General features: G+C 56.6%; 1 protein-coding gene across 2 annotated transcripts in view; it reads right to left on the minus strand.

Moving 5' to 3' along the window:
• Window positions 1-16,115, minus strand: part of EEPD1 (endonuclease/exonuclease/phosphatase family domain containing 1) — a 67,851-nt gene extending 51,736 nt beyond the window's left edge. Inside the window, exons 1-2 of one of the 2 annotated variants that reach the window (XM_069084411.1) lie at window positions 15,948-16,115; window positions 14,252-15,325 (exon numbers count right to left, since the gene is read on the minus strand). In XM_069084411.1, the coding sequence (XP_068940512.1) occupies window positions 14,252-15,126 (875 nt within the window). In that variant the 5' untranslated portion in view covers window positions 15,127-15,325; window positions 15,948-16,115. The remainder of the gene's footprint in view (window positions 1-14,251; window positions 15,326-15,947) is intronic. The other variant, XM_069084410.1, reaches the window with a different exon arrangement.
• Window positions 16,116-16,552: the final 437 nt, after the last annotated feature.

Below are 16,552 nucleotides of genomic sequence, written 5' to 3' on the forward strand. Positions count from 1 at the left end.
AAGCTCAGTGCATTGTTTCCCTGGCTTCCCCCTCACCAACCAACGAATCTCCGGGCTGTGGGGTTACTGACCGAGAGGAATAATCTGACTCCTGCAAGTGATGGTCCAACCTGACCAGGAGCAGTTACAAACAGTCACTCCCAGAGCGGTGAATCCGTGCTGCCCTCCTTGCTGCGCGGCTGCTTAAAATTCAGAGAAATTCCAAGTCTTCATTCCTATTGCCTTTTCCTCAGACCCATGAAAAAGCTTGAGTGTGTTGGGAGGAAGTGCCAGGCTGGGGAGGGAAGGAAGGGAAGGAAGGTAGGTGCTGAACCTTTCCCCATTCCACAGGGAAGCTGAATATGCCCTTTTTTCTTACTGATTTTTAACATAATTACTTGGATTCTCTTTAGCAGGGTCCCGGGGTGGCCTGGGACTTCAGGCACACAGAAATATTCTGCCTCTCCGCTTTTATTTTGAAAATGATGCTCAAATGAGCATTCCTGTACCAGAGATCTGAGAAGCTTTAGTACTAGGGGAGTGCCCTGAGTACCCCGAACGTCTCCCCCCTGCGTGGTCTTCACCATTAGACCCCTGCCTTCAGGTTAAGGCATTAAGTGGCCAAGGCCTTTGTTAAAAGAGGTGCCTTGGAGGACAAGGAGCGAAGGAAGGCGGCACACAGCAGCACACATGTCACTGTCAGAGGATCCACAGGGCTCCAGGCCTCGGGAAGTGGGACGCAGGGGAGACAAACTTTGACAAGGCAGGAGAAAGGGAAGGGCCCAAGGTTCCAAGGCCCATTGGGTGCGAAGAGCGGACCTGGTGGGCATGAGGTCCCTGCCTGGTCCTGGTCTGAGAAGGTCAGTGGAGATGGCGGAGGAGGGAGGAGGGCCTATCTGACTGAGCCCATCAGCCTCCAAGTGCTGGCATCTGCCTTCATCTTCCAGAGCATGGATGGCTCCCTGCTTGGAAGGCTTTTCTCTTGTTTACTTTGCCCAATACCCGAGGAGTCAGAGAGGCCAGGAATCAGTCCCTAAGGAAGAGTTTGCTTTCTGCTGGACACAAGGCAGCTTTACAGCCTGGAGATAGAAGCTGAGACCTTTGCCTCTGCTAACCCCACAAATCCCAGTCAAAGGGCAGACAGAGAAGTGAGCAGCCAAATAAATTGCCCTGCTCCCAGAGTCTATCGCCTGGCCTTCCCCAGGCCTCAGAGCTACACTGTCACCTAAGTCATGAGAATTCTCAGGGGGAAGCCAAGCAGAGGAGGGCAGAGCTTAGAAAAGCAGCTGGCTTTGGGGTGGTGTGGGGGCTACACCTCAAGCTCCTGGCCATCTCAGCAACCAAAGACAAAAGTGGTTCAGCAGAAAGATGCTGGCTCTGGACCCAGGAAGGCCTGATTTTAAATCTGGCTGTGTGACCCTGGGAAAGTCACTTCACCCTGTTTGCCTCAGTTTCCCCATTTGTAAAATGAGCTGGAGAAGGAAAGGGCAACCTCTGCAGTACCTTTACCCAGAAAACCCCAAGTGGGGTCATGAAGAGTCAGGCACAACTGAAATTACTTAACAACAACAGTGCCCTGTGACCACCAGAAGTTTCTTGTTAACCAAATTCAAAAACTAGCAAGACAGGGCAAAGTTTGGCCCTGTGCAGAAAGCCTGTAAGCCTTGGTCGAGGCTGTCCCCTGGGCCTGACTCCCTCTCCCTCCTCAGGCCAGCCTCTAAGAATGCCCAGAGGCCTTCAAAGCCCCGCTTGGGTCCCCTTGGCTGAGGAGGCCTCTCTGGACCCCCTCCTGCCTCCTCTCTCTGAATGAAAACTCATGGCCTTCCTTTATCTAGGGCCGGGCGCTTCCTTCCTTGGGTCCTGTGTTCTCCCCACCCCCACCCATCCCATGGCTATGTTCCCTCAGCTGCCCTTCTCTAGCCTCGCTGCCCACCCTTTCCTCTTCTAGTCCCAGAGGGGCTCCTACTCTGCCCCCCACCTGGGGCCTTGCTCCCACGCCTCCCTCCTGGCTCGTCCCACCTTGGCCCAGGAGCCACACCCTCTCTCTCTCCTTCTCTCACCCATCTCCGGTCTCTCCCTCTCCACTGCTTCCTTCCTGAGGTGGGACGGCCTTTCCAGTTCCAGAAAAGCCCACCCTTGGCTCTCCTCCTCACCAGCCCAACTTCTTGGCATTCGAGAAGGCATTCTCCAAGAACTAAGGGTCAAAAGCCAAGCAATCGACTCCACTTGAAAAACATGCTCCCAAGTCACTAAGCAACAATTCATCGGAAGGGGAGACGTTGTGCTCCCAGCCCTCCGATGGTCAAGAGTTACCCCAAAAGGGGCAGTAACCAATGGCAGAGGCCGGTCTGTCTGGAAAGCAGTCTGGAATTCTGCTCCAAGAGTTACTCAACTGCACACCCCCTCTGACCCAGCAACACACACCCAAGACTGGACATGCCCCGGAGAGATCAAAGAAAGAGAAAAGCCCAGATGCACAGAAATCTTTACAGCAGCTCTTTCTGTGACCCAAGAGAGTGCCCAGAAGGTGGGAAACGGCTGGAAAAACGGGGGCAGAGGAATGTCATCGGGTACAAACAAAGGGACCACGAGATTGGAGGGCAGGGACGGTTTCAGAGAAACCCAGGAAGACTTATCTGAACGGATGGAGAACCAGCAGAACCAGTTACATGGCAGCAACCACATTCAGCAGAACCAACTTTGGAAGACTTAAGACTGGAAAACCTGCCATCTAGTGATGCCCATTCCCTGCAGGCCCCAGCATGAGCCCAGCAGCCTCCTCACGGGCCCCCTCTCTGGCCCGCACCGTCCATCCTGTCACTGTGTGCACACCACATGTGCACATGGTGGAGGGATGTCTGCCTATGTCCCCATGCCTACTACAGAAGCTGCCTGGGAACCAAGGCTCTCCCCAGTGTGGTCCCAATTTTCCCTCCTCCAACACCTTCCAGATGAGCTGGACTCACCCTCTACCCCAACCCCCTTATGCTTCCAGTTTCCAGACTACCACTAGGGAGTCACAGTTCTCCCCCCACACCCCCAGATGTCAGTGCCCAGGGACACAGGCCCAGTTGCTCTGGCCTAGGTATGTCTCTGCTTGTAGCTAAGCTAGGTCAGGGCAGCGAAGTGGCCCAGTGGATGGAGTGCCCAGCCTGGAGTGGGGAACACCCATCTTCCTGAGCTCAAATCTGGCCTCAGATACTAATTTTGTGACCCCGGGCAAGTCACTTAACCCCGTTTGCCTCAGTTTCCTCATCTGTAAAATGAACTGGAGAAGGAAATGGCAAACCCCCCCAGGATCTCTGCCAAGACAACCCCAAACAGGGTCATGAAGAGTGAGACAGGACTGAAATGACTGAATAACAACAAAAATCTGGGTCAGTCCCACCACTCTGGGTCCAGAGTCACATGAAGTCAGTGGCTGGCCAGGCCAGCACCAGAAGTAGCTCAGGCCCTCACAGCCATGCACTCATCCAGTCTCTCTGCCCTACCCCCAGGCCTTAGCCCCCCCCACCTACACTGTCCTCAGGCCCCAGCACATGCAGGGGGGTGACCTCAGGCACGGCTGGCAGGCACATTAGCCACAGGCCAGTGGATCTGCAAAGTGCAGACAGAGGAATGGGGCTGGGGGAGGCAGGGAGGGAGGTGAGATCTGGGGAGTGGGCAGGGCCCTTACTGTTAATGCTCCTGGGCTTCAACTTTTGTGTCTGTGACCAACAGTGATCTGGCCTCCCCACACAAACACTTCCTCAGCTCTGCTGGCTTTGGGACAGATGGGGGGGGCGATATAAATGTACAAGGTATGAGGCCAGATCTACCCTCCCCAGGACTCAGTCTTCAACCCTGGGGTAGCCCTGGACCCTGAGTGACTGGCCTGAGGGAAGCCTCCCAACCAGGAAGGCCCTGAAGCTTCCTGCGTCCTCTACCCTGCACCCCCCTCCCCCAGTTCAGGGGCCCTGACCAAAGTGTGGGGTGGGAGACGGGGGGCCACACAGAAAGAGAAGTGGTGGGCCTTTGGAGGTTACAACACCTTCACTCACATAGCCAAGTCCAAGGTCACACAATAGTAATAAGGGATAGCGGGTAAATTCCAACCCAGAACCCTTCCCAGGAGAACCTGACAAAGACAGGTTTTCCCTCTTCTCTGTCGCCCTGGCACACACCCATCCGTGCCCCAGGGCACTCCCTCTGCCCTGCGGAGCTGGCCACCTAAGACCTCTGCTGATCCTCTCTGGTAAAGAGGCTCCCACTCAGCTGAAACCACCAGCCGGGCCCCAAATATTCTCCCTTTATCCCATGACAACCCTGGAAGGTAGGCATTATTACTGTTCTTATTTTACAGATGAGGGAACTGAGGGGAAGAGAGGCTGGGACTGCCGAGCATCACCCAGTGTCTGAGGGGAGATTTGAACTCGGTCCTCCTGACTCCAAGGCCACCCATCTGTCTTCCTGTCCCTCAGAGTCAGAAGGTCCTGACCACCTTCCTACCGAGCCACAGACAGGCATGAAGGCCATGAACCAGGAGAGCTTGGCATGGTGGGCAAAGTCCTGACTTTGCCGTCTGAGTCCTGGGTTCAAGTGCTGTCTGTCACTCACCATTTATGTGCCCTGGGACAGGAGCCTTCCCACCTCTGGACCCAAGGTTCCTTCTCTGCAAAATGGGCTAGTTGGACTCTGTGGTCTCTGTGATTCCAGTTCTAAATCGAGAACCCCAAGGCCCCATGAACAGGCCAGAAAACCCCCAAATGGAGGCTACCGTAGAAGGATCAGGGTTTAGGGAGTGGTCCAGTCCTGTGGTGTCATTAGTGCTGGGACCTCCCAAAGAGGAAAGGCCATCACCACCCAGACAGGGCAGTGTCTGCAAAGGAACGAGCCTGGGGCCCTTCCCCAGGCCTTTATCATTAGCTGGCCAGTGAGGAGACTTCACTGACCTTATCACAGTCTCAAGGACAGTCCCTGGCACATAGTGGGTGTTCAGAACTGGATGACAGAGCTGGGGGTAGTATGGAGTGAGAAGGGGCAGTCAGAGGGGAGAGAGGGCAGGTCCAGGCTCCCCCTCTATTGGCGGGGAGGGTCCAGGCTCCCCCTCTCATGGGAGAAGGGCAGGGTTGGAGGGGATTGAAGGAGCCACCACTCTCACATATGGGCATATTCCACTGTGGTGGGCTCAGGGTCTCCAGCAGGTGCCCCAGGAGGGGCGGGCCCCGGCAGCCACACTTCTGTCATTTTGCTCAGCAGGAGTATGGTCACTATACGTGCATATGTGTGTCACGTGGGGTGGTAGCATGTGCCCGTTTGTGCCCCCCACATTCCCAGCCACACATACATTCACATACTTAGGAAAGAACAAAGTGTGACATAAACAAAACCCAAAATAGGCTTTTCAGAGCATGAGTGACAGGACCCACGGCGTCCATCTCAAATCCGACCTACTTTAAACTCCCCCACAAGCCACAACAGATGCTCTCTGTGCGCTGGAAATTAATTTTAGAAGGTGTCCCCTTACATGCGGTAGCCCTCCCTCCCCACTGCCCCGTAGGGCCTCTCTGGAGCCCAGGGAGAGGTCCCCCAAAGGGGCCCCGGGGAACCCTCAGCTCGTCTGGATCAAGCCCTCATTTGACAGATGAGGAAACTGAGGCCACAGTTCTCTGCATGTGTCTCCCCATTAGAGTATGAGCACCTTGAGGGCAGAAGCTGCCTTGTTTGCTTAGCACAGCACTTGGCCCACGGTGGGTGGGAGGCTCACCTGGACCCGGCTCCAGGTCCCTGGCTGGGGGGCATGGCAGAGGCTACACTGTTCTCTGCTTCCTGGGCCAAGGCTCTTGGCATCCTCCAGCTCCCCAGAGGCCCCCACCATTACAAACCCTGGGACTCCAAAGGTCCCTCAAGGCAGGGAAGAGAAGCATCTCCCAGGCTACTTCGGATGTGGCCTTGCAGATCACCACTCCTGGGGGCATCGGTTCTCAAGGCTCCCACGCCAGCGGATTTCAGAGCTGGTGGGGCCAGGTGGCTGCCTGGCCCGGCATCTCAGATGGGCAACGGCCATCTGTCCTTTACTCAAAAAGCTCCCATGAGAGGGAATCCCTTCCCCAGCCCATTAAGGTAGGGCCACAGCCCCCGGAGTCGCCTCTTTACAAGCAGGAGAATGGGAGGACAGAAGCACGTCAGAAGTGTGGGGGGCAAAGGGGGCACCGGCAGCCCCATGGCAGCAGCCAGTTCAGCTCAGCAGGGGCTCTCTGCACCCCTCGCCAAACAAGACACTTACTTCTTGTTGGTTAAACAAGTCTCTGGGGGCTCCTGCTCAGACTAAGAGGGGCTCCCGGTGGCCTGGGCTCCGGGAGGTGGGGGCTTCAGACCAGAGAGAAGAGCAGGCAGCAGATGACTGACCAAGTTATGGGATCAGATGGGCAGCAGGGACAAGCAAGACCAGCTCCCACCCCCTCACTCCACCCCAGGAGTAAAGGTGACCCAGGCACTAAATGAAAGCAGTCACCCACCCACACCCAGAGCTACCAGAGGTTGCTTCTTTGGCCCACCCACAATTCCCATCATGGAGCAGAGGCTTCACAAGGAGTGTAAATGAGGCTGGTGAAGTCCTGGCATCCTTCAGCTCTCCTGACCCTGTGAAGATGGACAACTACTTATATTAATGTGCCCATGCTGAAGACAGAGAAACTGAGCAGCAGAGGAGGGGCAGGTGAGGCGGGCAAGGGCCCAGCAGGGGGCAGGTGAGGTGGGCAGGGGCCCAGTAGGGGGCAGGTGAGGCAGGCAGGGGCAGGTGAGATGGGCAGGGCCCCAGCAGGGGCAGGTGAGGCGGTCAGGGGCCCAGCAGGGGCAGGTAAAGTGGGTATGAGCCCAGCAGGGGGCAGGTGAGGTGGGCAGGGGCCCAGCAGGGGCAAGTGAGGTGGACTCTGGTCCTTAGGGGCTGACAAAGGATGCTTTTGGGAGCCGGCTTATGAGCCTCCATATTCTGTATCTGCAGCATCTACTTCAGGAAAAATCAGGTTGTACCATCAGGTCAAAGGTCTCTGTCCACAGAAAACAAAGCAGGACATGTCCTTCCCAAACTTGGCTCAGGAAACAGAAAGCTTGTTCCAGCTGGACCCAAGGATGGCCTGAAGAAGCCTCAGTAGAGCAATGGGGGGTGGGGGACCAGGAGTGATCAAGAAGGGGGAAGGTGGGGACAGGTGGAGGGAGGTTGGTGGGGGGTGGGATGTGGAGGGGGGAAGATGGGGAAGAGAGATAGAGGGAAAGAAAAAGGTGGGGAGAAGTGACAGGGGTAGGGAGAGGAGCCCAAGCCTCTTTTTGTTACTGAGGGGTGGGCTCCCCACCTTGAATCCTCCTCCCTCCTCCAAATAGGGTCATATGCCTAAAGCTACACCATTAAGTCCTACACATTCATTCATTTTACAGAGGAGGAAACCAAGGCAGCCCGAACTCCAGGGCCAAGCGCTCTGCCTCTCATGCCACCCTTCCAGCTTCTTGGCTGGTGAAGTGCCTTCACACCAAAATCCCCATTTCACAGATGACACTACGGAGGCTCGGAATAACTCATCCCAGGACATCCAACAGTAGCAGAGAAGCCAAAAGTCCTGGCTTGCCAACCCAGGGCTCCTTCCTCCGGCACAGCTGCCTTTCTCAGCATTAAACATTTATTGATGCCCAGGGCACATGAGTCCCAAGGTAGCCCCAGAGGCAGCAGGTGTGGCTCCTGGAAGCCGGAAGCTGGCCCCGGGCACACCGACCACCGGGGCCAGGCCCAGGGCCCCACACTGGCCTTTGCCCAAAGTTCTCAACCCCTCATGCTCATCTGACAACAAAGCCCCCCTCCTATTCTGATTCTTCCCAACAAGGGTCTGTGGCAGTCAGTCCTGCCCAGCTCTGGGCCCAGCTCTGAGCTCTTCCCAGCTCCAATCCTCCCTTTAGAGAGAAGCCATCCCTGTCTGAGATTTCCTTCCATTTGACTGGCCAAACACTGGTCAACTGGCCAACACTGGTCACTGGTCAACAGGCCCTCTTCTCCCATTAAATGGTGAGCCCCTTGAAGGCAGGGACCAAAGTGGGGCCTTTGCATGTGTCTGTCCCCCAGCTGGAACTTAACCAATATTTACTGACTGTGGTCCTGCACTCCAGCCACTGGGATCACCTCTCTTGGTTCAAGTAAACCTCTAGCAGCTTAACCAGGAGACAGAGAAGCAGCGCGATTGGGCTGAGGTCCCAAGACACTGAGGACACACCAAGCTCCCCCCTCACATTTCCCTTCATCTGGTCTAGTGAGCAGGCTGGGAGGGGTAAAGCAAGTGCGGGGTGTGTGCGGCCCTCCCGGATCCCAAGCACAGCCCCTCCAAGCTCCCCCACCTCTAAGCACATGCACACACGCACGCACACGCACACACGCACATGCACGTATGCACGCATACTCACACTCACACACATGCTCACACATGCACTCATACGCACACATGCATGCACACTCACATGCATGCACACACACTCACACACGCACACACTTGCATGCACACTCACACACATACACATGCACGCACATACACTCACTCACACACACACACACACACACTCAAGCCTATGCCCTGAGCCGGCAGGGCTCACTGTCCAGCACGGGACCCGTCACCATCCCTCTCCTCCAGAAATCTCAAAGGGTCTCAACTACACTGGCTCCCCCAGGGCAAGGCTCCCTTTAACCTTTCAGGAATCCCCTCCCCACCAAACACCATCTGGGCATCAAAGAAAATGACCAAGAAGCTTTGCAAGCATTCGTTCGGAGCGTGTCCGAGAAGGGTCTCCTTAGTGACAGTGACCGTCCTGTTGTCCCTAAAGCAGACAGGCTGCTTCGGGAGGGAGTGATCTCCCCAGCCCTGGAGGGTTCCCATTTTTCTGTATCTCCCTAGTGAGGGGTTGAGCCAACAGAGACAGGAATCCTCATGATGTCAAAAGGAAAGCATTTAGCTCATTAGGTGGAGCCCAACTTGGGAATGGACAGATAACACAGCCAAGAGGTACAGAAGGGCTGGCTGCTTCTTCATCCCCATCGTCACCACCAGCAAGCACTGATTGAGCGCCTACTGTGTGCCAGGTACTGGGCATACAGAAGAAGGCAAACACACGGTCCCTGCCCTCCCCACAGCCCAACGGGAGCCTAAAAGGATTCCTGGCAGGAACAAGGGCTCACGTAAAGCAGAGTTTGGGAATGTGTGATGGAGCCACACTTTCCACAAAATGTATTGCCAGGAATGGTAGTGGAAACCCCACTGGTGGGATGGCACAGGCCAGCTTTGTGATCTCTGTGCTGAGGCTCTGTCTGAGACCACCCTTTTCCTCCTTGGAACATGTGGGCAAAGGCAGAGAGGGGAGGATTGCACACATGTGCAGCACACAGAACAAAGAGATGGGCATCTTTCCCCTCCTGGCATGAGTGTAACAGAGTGGGAGAAAGGGAAGTGGGGGACTAAAGAAGAACAGCTTGGAGACCATCAGGCCCCCTCACTTTGCTGCTAATGCTCCCCAACACAGACCTCAGGGAATAAACATGAACAGCCCACTGGGGGCCTGAACCATCCTTAGGGGGGCATCCCCCTCATCAATGAACCAGGAGGATGGAGAAAGTCGAGGCTCCATGGGGGGTTCTCCTCACACAGGTTTCAATGTGGGCCCAAAGGCAACAAGAAACATCATGTCTTAAGAAACCCAGTTACCTTGTTGTACTGGGCTCAAAGACCACAGTCAAGCCAGAGCATACGTCAATTCTCAGGAGGATTCATGCAAAGACAGGAATGAGGCAGGAGAGTGAAAATAAGGCGGGAGATGCGTCACGAGGCTAACAAGGCAGGAAGTCAAGTCAGGTGCCTTGTAAATCTGACTATTATACAACAGGATATGACTGGTTATTGATGAGGAAGTCATTTCATAATCCACTACTGTCCATCGCACACTAGGAGGAGGAAAGGTCAAAGTCAGCACCAAAGAAGAAGGCAGGATAAAACAGAGAGGGTCCCAGGCAGATACAGCAGCTCCAACCGACCTGCTCAAAGAAACTTCCTCTGCAGGAAAAGGGAAAGGGACAAAGGAAAAGACGTGCACATAGACTGTGTCGAGCTCTTCCAGAAATTTAATCGCTGTTCAATAATCACCCCAATGGGGAGGCCGAGAGAGCTCAGCTGGCAAACAGTCTATCTCCTTGCTAAGTAGAGGAACATGGTAGCCAAGGGCAGGACAGGCTTAGAACATAAAGTTATTGATAACATGTCACAGAAGATGACCCAAAATTACAAGTATCTTCACCTTACAAGACACAAGAGTGGCCTGCAGAAAGCCTGACATGAGGCCCACTGAGGGCCAGGAAAAGGCAAGAACATTTATGGGTGAGACGGAAGGAGAACCGTAAACACATGACAAATGGAACGGCGCCATCAGCATGTTTAGAATCCAATGTTCTCATCCCCCATGGAGACCAAAGCCCCACATCCCAGCAGTGGTGACGGCAATGGGGAAGGAGAGTCGGACAAGGCCTCCAAGGTAACCAAGTCTCACCTGAACCTGGACAGGCATCCCCACGAGGGACCAAAAAGCCTTTGACTCATCCAGGAAGGAGGAGATTCTGCCTTCCAGAGGTGCTCTGGCCCACTGGAGGAAAGCTCCAACTGTTCAGGGCTCAGACTGTCCTCTTTGTAACTCCAGCCTTTGCTCCTGGTTCTGTTCTCAAGGCCAAGCAGACAGAGCACAGGGACCACCTTCTGTGTGACCGCCCTTTGATCACCAGAAGACAACAGGAGACTCTGGGTCACAGAGCACAGAGAAGCTCTGTTGTCCAGACAATGAGATTCAGGGGCTGCTCTGGGGGACACACTCTTGGAAAAGAATAGGAGGTGAAAACAAAAGGCGCTAATGAAACTATTCTTTAAATTGATTACAAATAAAAGATGTCATCCAGGGGCCAGGAGACACAGGGAACAGATCACAGCCAGTAGCGGCGCCTAGAGCAGAGGCCGACAGACAACTTCTAACTTAGCCCTGTGGACCTTCCTCTCTCCTCACCCTTCAATCCAGCCCAACTGGCCAAGACATTCACTCCATCTCCACTCTCCATGTCTTTGCCCAGACAATGTCCCATGCCTGAAGTGCTTTCCCTCTGCATTTGGGCCTCAGCCCTTTCTGGCATCCCTCCAGGGACCTTTCACTGATTCTGCATATGTTTAGGCTGGCACTGCTCTGCCCCCCTAGAGTGTGGGCCCTTCTTTTGTCTGGTATCCCCAGCACCACCCGCAGAAGCTGGAAAATTCCTTTGCATTCCTTTCTTTTTACTTTCTTTCCTCCAGGGCCACCCCTGCCCTGCCCCCACCCATAGAGGGCCGGGGCCGTCTCATTTTTGTCTCTGTACACAGGAGGTGCTTAATTCCTGCTCATTAAACTGGATTGGAGATTATGGCATGTAGTTCTCCAGTCATACAAATGAGCCACCTGGGAAACTCTCCTGCACCAGAATATCATTTGTTGCCAGCAGCCAACCCCAATGAAAGGTAAGGGCTAAGCTTTTCCTCTACCTTGTAATTCCTCTGAAGGGAGTTTTTCTCAGCCTGAGAAGAAGGGTAGCAGTAAAGGACTGACATGGTACTTGCCCCTCTCTCTGTACGGCTCATGGTGAATGACCCTCTAAACAGTCTGTCTCTAAACTCAGTCACCTGAGCCAAAGCCCCATCTGCCTGCCCTAGTTACAACTTTGCACCTGTGTTGTGCAGGGCATGTTTAGTAACCAGCCTCTTCTGGGGCCCTCATACACTCACAGGGCCAGGAGCCCCATCTAGACTTTGAAGGGATTAGGCCTTAAGCCAAATTTACCATTTATGGGCCAATGGGTAGTCAGAACAGCCATACCACAGGGGAGCAGAAGGAGTGTGTAGTCCAGAGACCTTCCAGGGCCAGGTCATGTGAGCCCCAGAGCAGCCTCTACCTGCTTCCATTCCATGGACACAGGAGATTCTGAGGCAAGCCTTGCCCTAAGCATTTGGGGTTCAAGTTGTCCTGGCCAAGCAGAGTTAAATTTTTTTCTAATTCTCCTTCCCCAAGGCTAATCAGATCTCTTTCCAAGAGATCGGGCTGGAACATTCAGAAAAGCTTTTCTCCAATGGATTTCCCCTGGGCTCCCATAATTGCCACAGTTACAGAGCAGGTGGGGGGTACCCTCCCATCAATCCATCCCTCCTTCCCACCCATCCCTCCATCCATCCCTACATCTTTCCCTCTTTCCCATCCATCCCTCCATCCCTCCCTCCATCTATCCCTCCATCCATCCCTTCATCCATCCCTCCATCCATCCCTCCTTCCCATCCATCCCATCCATCCCTCCCTCATCTTCTCAGCTTCTAACATGACCCTAAATCTGGATCTAGGAGATTAACCCGCCCGGCCTACCCCAGCTCAGAACCTCCATCATCCAAGGAGAAAGGCCCAACCTGACCATCAGAAAAGAAAAGAGGAATTAGAACTCCTCCTTCCCTCCTTCTCAGGCTCCCCAGCCAATCAAAGACAAGATGATTAGGGAGAGGCCAGACAAGGAGGAACCCAGGTGGCTTCACACAGCACAGAGGGCCCTAGAAATGGAATGAAGAAGAACTGAGTTCAAATCCTGCCTCAGACACTGGACTAGCTGTGTGACCCTGGGCGAGTCACTTCCCCTATGCCTGACTCAGTTTCCTCATCTATACACGAGATTGTGTCTGTAAAGAGTTTTGTCAACCTTAGAGCACTATTTCAATGCTTGCTGTTCTTAGAAAGAAGTTCCTTGAGGCCAGGGCCTACGTTTTTTCCACGAATGCCCGGTGTTTAGCACAGTGCCTGGAACACAGCACACACACAAGAAATGCTTGGAGACCCCCAAGGAGAAGGCCCTGAGGCCCGGGTCCCACAGACTAAGTAAGCATGTCCAGAGGCAGGTGTTCACAATCTCTGTGGCCTGGGCCACAGGACCCCTTCCCGCCCCTGCACCTGGGCCGTCCAGGCTGGGCCTGGGCTACAGGACACCTGCACCTGGGCTGTCCGGCCTGGGGTGGACACAAGACATGGGTCCACAGGACACCTAGGGCAGGGCCCCAGGCCCCAGTGCAATGCCCCCTTGGGGTGATGCTTTCTCATCAGAAGCCCCTATAACCTGCTAACACCTGACTCATTTCTCTCAGGCCTGGGATCACAGAACAGAAGTGGGGGAACAATCTTCACAGTTTTTCCTCCACCCCCATGGGCTTGTTGCTTAATAACTAAAATGTGACTGACAGAGAGTGGTTTGCCAGCAGCCCCCAGGGGTGTCTGTAGACTTTATCAGTGGATATCTTACCTGCGCATCCAAGCCTGAGGAACAGGCTCTCCTGAGCCTGAATACCAGCAATGGCAGCAAGGCAGGCAACACCTTCTCCCTCCCTCAGCCCACAGGTTTCAGACTATTTGGGCCTAACCTCCACCTGCAAGCAGGCCAGGCCAGCCTGTTTGGCTGCGGGCACCCAGAGAGACTCCCCACACTGCTGGCTAGGTTCTTGTGGGCAGTGGGAAACGAATTTTAGGTTAAATAAGGGAGAGGAATGAGTCACTCTCTCCAGCTCAGGCAGAATCAGAGTGGGAAGGGACCTCAGCAGCCTTTAGTCCAGTCTTCCCCACCACTGCATCCCAACAGGTGGGCAGCCAGCCTCTGGACACCTCCGAGGAGAGGGCACTCAGCCCCTCCCGGGGTGGGTCACTACACACTGGGACAGCCTCCAAGTGACAACCACCTCTTCACCAGTCACCCCCGCCCCCACCCTGTGTGCTGGGGTCTGCCCTCTCTCTGAGGCCAAAGAGATAGAGGCTGTTCAGCCCCTCCCCCAAGAGTCCTCACACTTAAAGACAGGCTCATTGCCCCCCACTGCCAGCCAGCTGAACCTCCCTTCAGTTCCCCCAACACATGTGGACACACATGTGCATCCAGCGGCTCACAGTTAGATTCTAAAAAAAAAATAAAGCTGAGGAAAAACCAGCCCTGGGCTTTCCCTGACACCTGGTCCCTGTGAGAGGCTGGGGGCCTCAGGGGTGGTGGCCATCTCACTGGCCCTCCCTGGGGCTCTGGTCAGAGGCCATGGCCTGTCTTTAGACTGAGCTCTGTATCTGGTGGAGCCCTGAGACACCCCTCTTCCTCCCCACCTTGGCCCAGTGTAATCCCAGCAGGCCCATAATGGCAGGTGCCCTCCTGGTCCTCAGAGGAGCCGTCACTGTCTCTCAGTCAGTCACTCACCTGTTCTCCAGCAGAGTCATGCACACAACTTCTCGAACGCCAGGGTTGTTGGCCTTTTCAATGGAACAGCCCTGCAGGTTCCAGGTGGCCAGCCTCAGCACGGGCCAGCCATCCCGCATGCCACCAAAAGCCTCAATGGATGGACGGGTAGAGAGGAGCTGGGTGGGGCCCCCGGGGGGGAAGTCAAGGTCCTCGCTTTGGAGGCTCAGGGATGTGGGGCTAGGGTGGGGCTTGGCAGTGAAATTCAAGCCCCCGTTGGTGTGTGTGGAGGGGGGCCGGGACCTCTCAGCAAATACTTGGGGCCGGATCTTGTCCAGGAAGCAGGAGCTAATGCCATCCAACCTGATGAGGTCCTCCACGCTCCGGAAGGGCCCATGTTCCTGGCGGTAGTCCACTATGCCTTGGGCCATCTTCTCTGACAGCCCTCGCAGGCTCATGAGCTGGGCTGGCGTGGCGGTGTTGATGTTGACCTTTGCTGTGGGGGGTGCCGTGGCCAAGTGGTACTGCTGGGGCTCCGAGTAGGGGTCTCGCCGCAGCGAGCTGGGCGAATGCTGGGCCGAGCTGCCCTTGCTGCTGACGCAGATCTCGAACTTGACCTGCTCCAGCTTGGTGGCCCCCACACCGCTCACCAGGGCCAGGTCCTCCACCTTCTTGAAGCCACCAATGTACTCACGGTATTCCACGATGCTTCGGGCCACTGGCCGGGTGACCCCGGGCAGCGTCATGAGCTCCTCCTCGGTGGCTGTGTTGATGTTGAGGCGCTCCTGGTTCACCAGGATGTTGCTGAAGTTGCAGGCCGCACTGAACTTGCGGCTGTGAGAGAGGTCTGAGGGGTCCCTAGGGATGGAGCGGTGGCAGCCCAGGTTGCCCCCCATGGTGGGCCCTGGAGAGGCCCTTCCAGTTCAGCAGGAGAGGCTAGAGTACACACCCTAGGAAGGGCAGATGGAAACACTGTGGCAGGAGAAAGGACTCAAAGCACAGGGAGGGCTGAAAGTGTGGCCTGGAGGGAGGAGCAGGTGCCCACCAGCCAACGGTGGGGTAGAAAGGAGCGCCTTCCTTCAGGCCCTGGGTTGCCTGAAAAGTCAACAAACAGACCCTTATTAGGAACCTCCCAGAGGCTGCCAATCCATCACACCCAAGCACTGCCTTCCAGCCCAGGCCAGGAACCCGAGCTCCGCTCATGGCCACTGGCCGGCAGCAGACCCAGAGAGGCCCCCTGCCTTGGGGGGTCCTCCCGCAGCACAGGGAGAGGTCAGCTCCAGGTGGGGGGGGCTGAGGCAGGGAGAGGGCATGGGGATACACATGGGCCACGCATGCACACGCACATACATGTAGCGGCACAGGCACTCAGGGTCAACACACAAAAGTAAACAACCGCCCCAAACACTCGGGGAGTCACGCGGGATGTGCCCAGAGCCAGCCACAGGTAGAAGCACTCCCGCAGGCTCATCCGGCAAACACGCACACAGGCAGCACATGCAGACACACCAAACACAGCTAGACACGCAAACAAGCGCGCAGGACACAGGCTTACATGCCGTAACGCACAGACCCACCAACACCGCCACTCTTAGGGACACTCGCAGACCCGGAGCGCCCCGCACTGCCAGGCCCCCTCCCCGCCTCCACTCTCAGCCCTGGGCCGGCCCCCTCCCCCAGCCGCCCCGCCCCGAGCCCGTGGCCCCGGGACACCCACCGCTGGGGGCCGCCGCGGCACTGACCCCGCCGCGCTCGGGCTCCGGAGGCCCGGGTACAGCCACCTCGCTGCTGAGCAAACCGTGCCCGCCGCCGCGCCTGCCCCGCTCGCAGCAGGGCAGCAGTAAAGTCCGGCGGCCGGCTGAGCTCCCGCTCCCCCTGCTCTCCCTCCTCCCCCCCCCCCCCCCGCCCCCCCCCTCCTCCCCCCCCTCCTCCTCCTCCTCCTCCTCCTCCCCGCTCGGGCGCCCGGAGTCGCCGGAGCCCCGGCAGAGGCGTCCGGCGCCGGGAGCCCGCGGCCAGCCCTGCTCCCGTCTGCGTCACAGCCCGGCCCAGTCCCGGCCTAGCCCCCGGCCCGCCCCCCGGCCCGCCCCCGGCCCCGCAGCCCCGCCCCCTCTGCGCCTCCAGGCTCCGGAGGGCGGGGTCACGGTCACGGTCGCAGCCACGGTCACGTCCCGAGAGGGCGGCGCGTGCCGGGCCGCCCACGCCTGGCCCGGGGACCCCCGGGGGCGGAGCCGGAGGGACGCGGGAGCTGCTGAGTGCCCCTCCCTCCCGGGGCTCCCAGCTTAGGGCCCTGGGGCCAGACAAGGGGAGGGGAGCGAGGAGGGG

The sequence above is a fragment of the Petaurus breviceps genome, unplaced genomic scaffold (genome assembly GCF_028583685.1).
Source record: "Petaurus breviceps papuanus isolate PSGF00001 unplaced genomic scaffold, PetGlider_PUasm1.0 174, whole genome shotgun sequence".
Classification (NCBI taxonomy): Eukaryota; Metazoa; Chordata; class Mammalia; order Diprotodontia; family Petauridae; genus Petaurus; species Petaurus breviceps.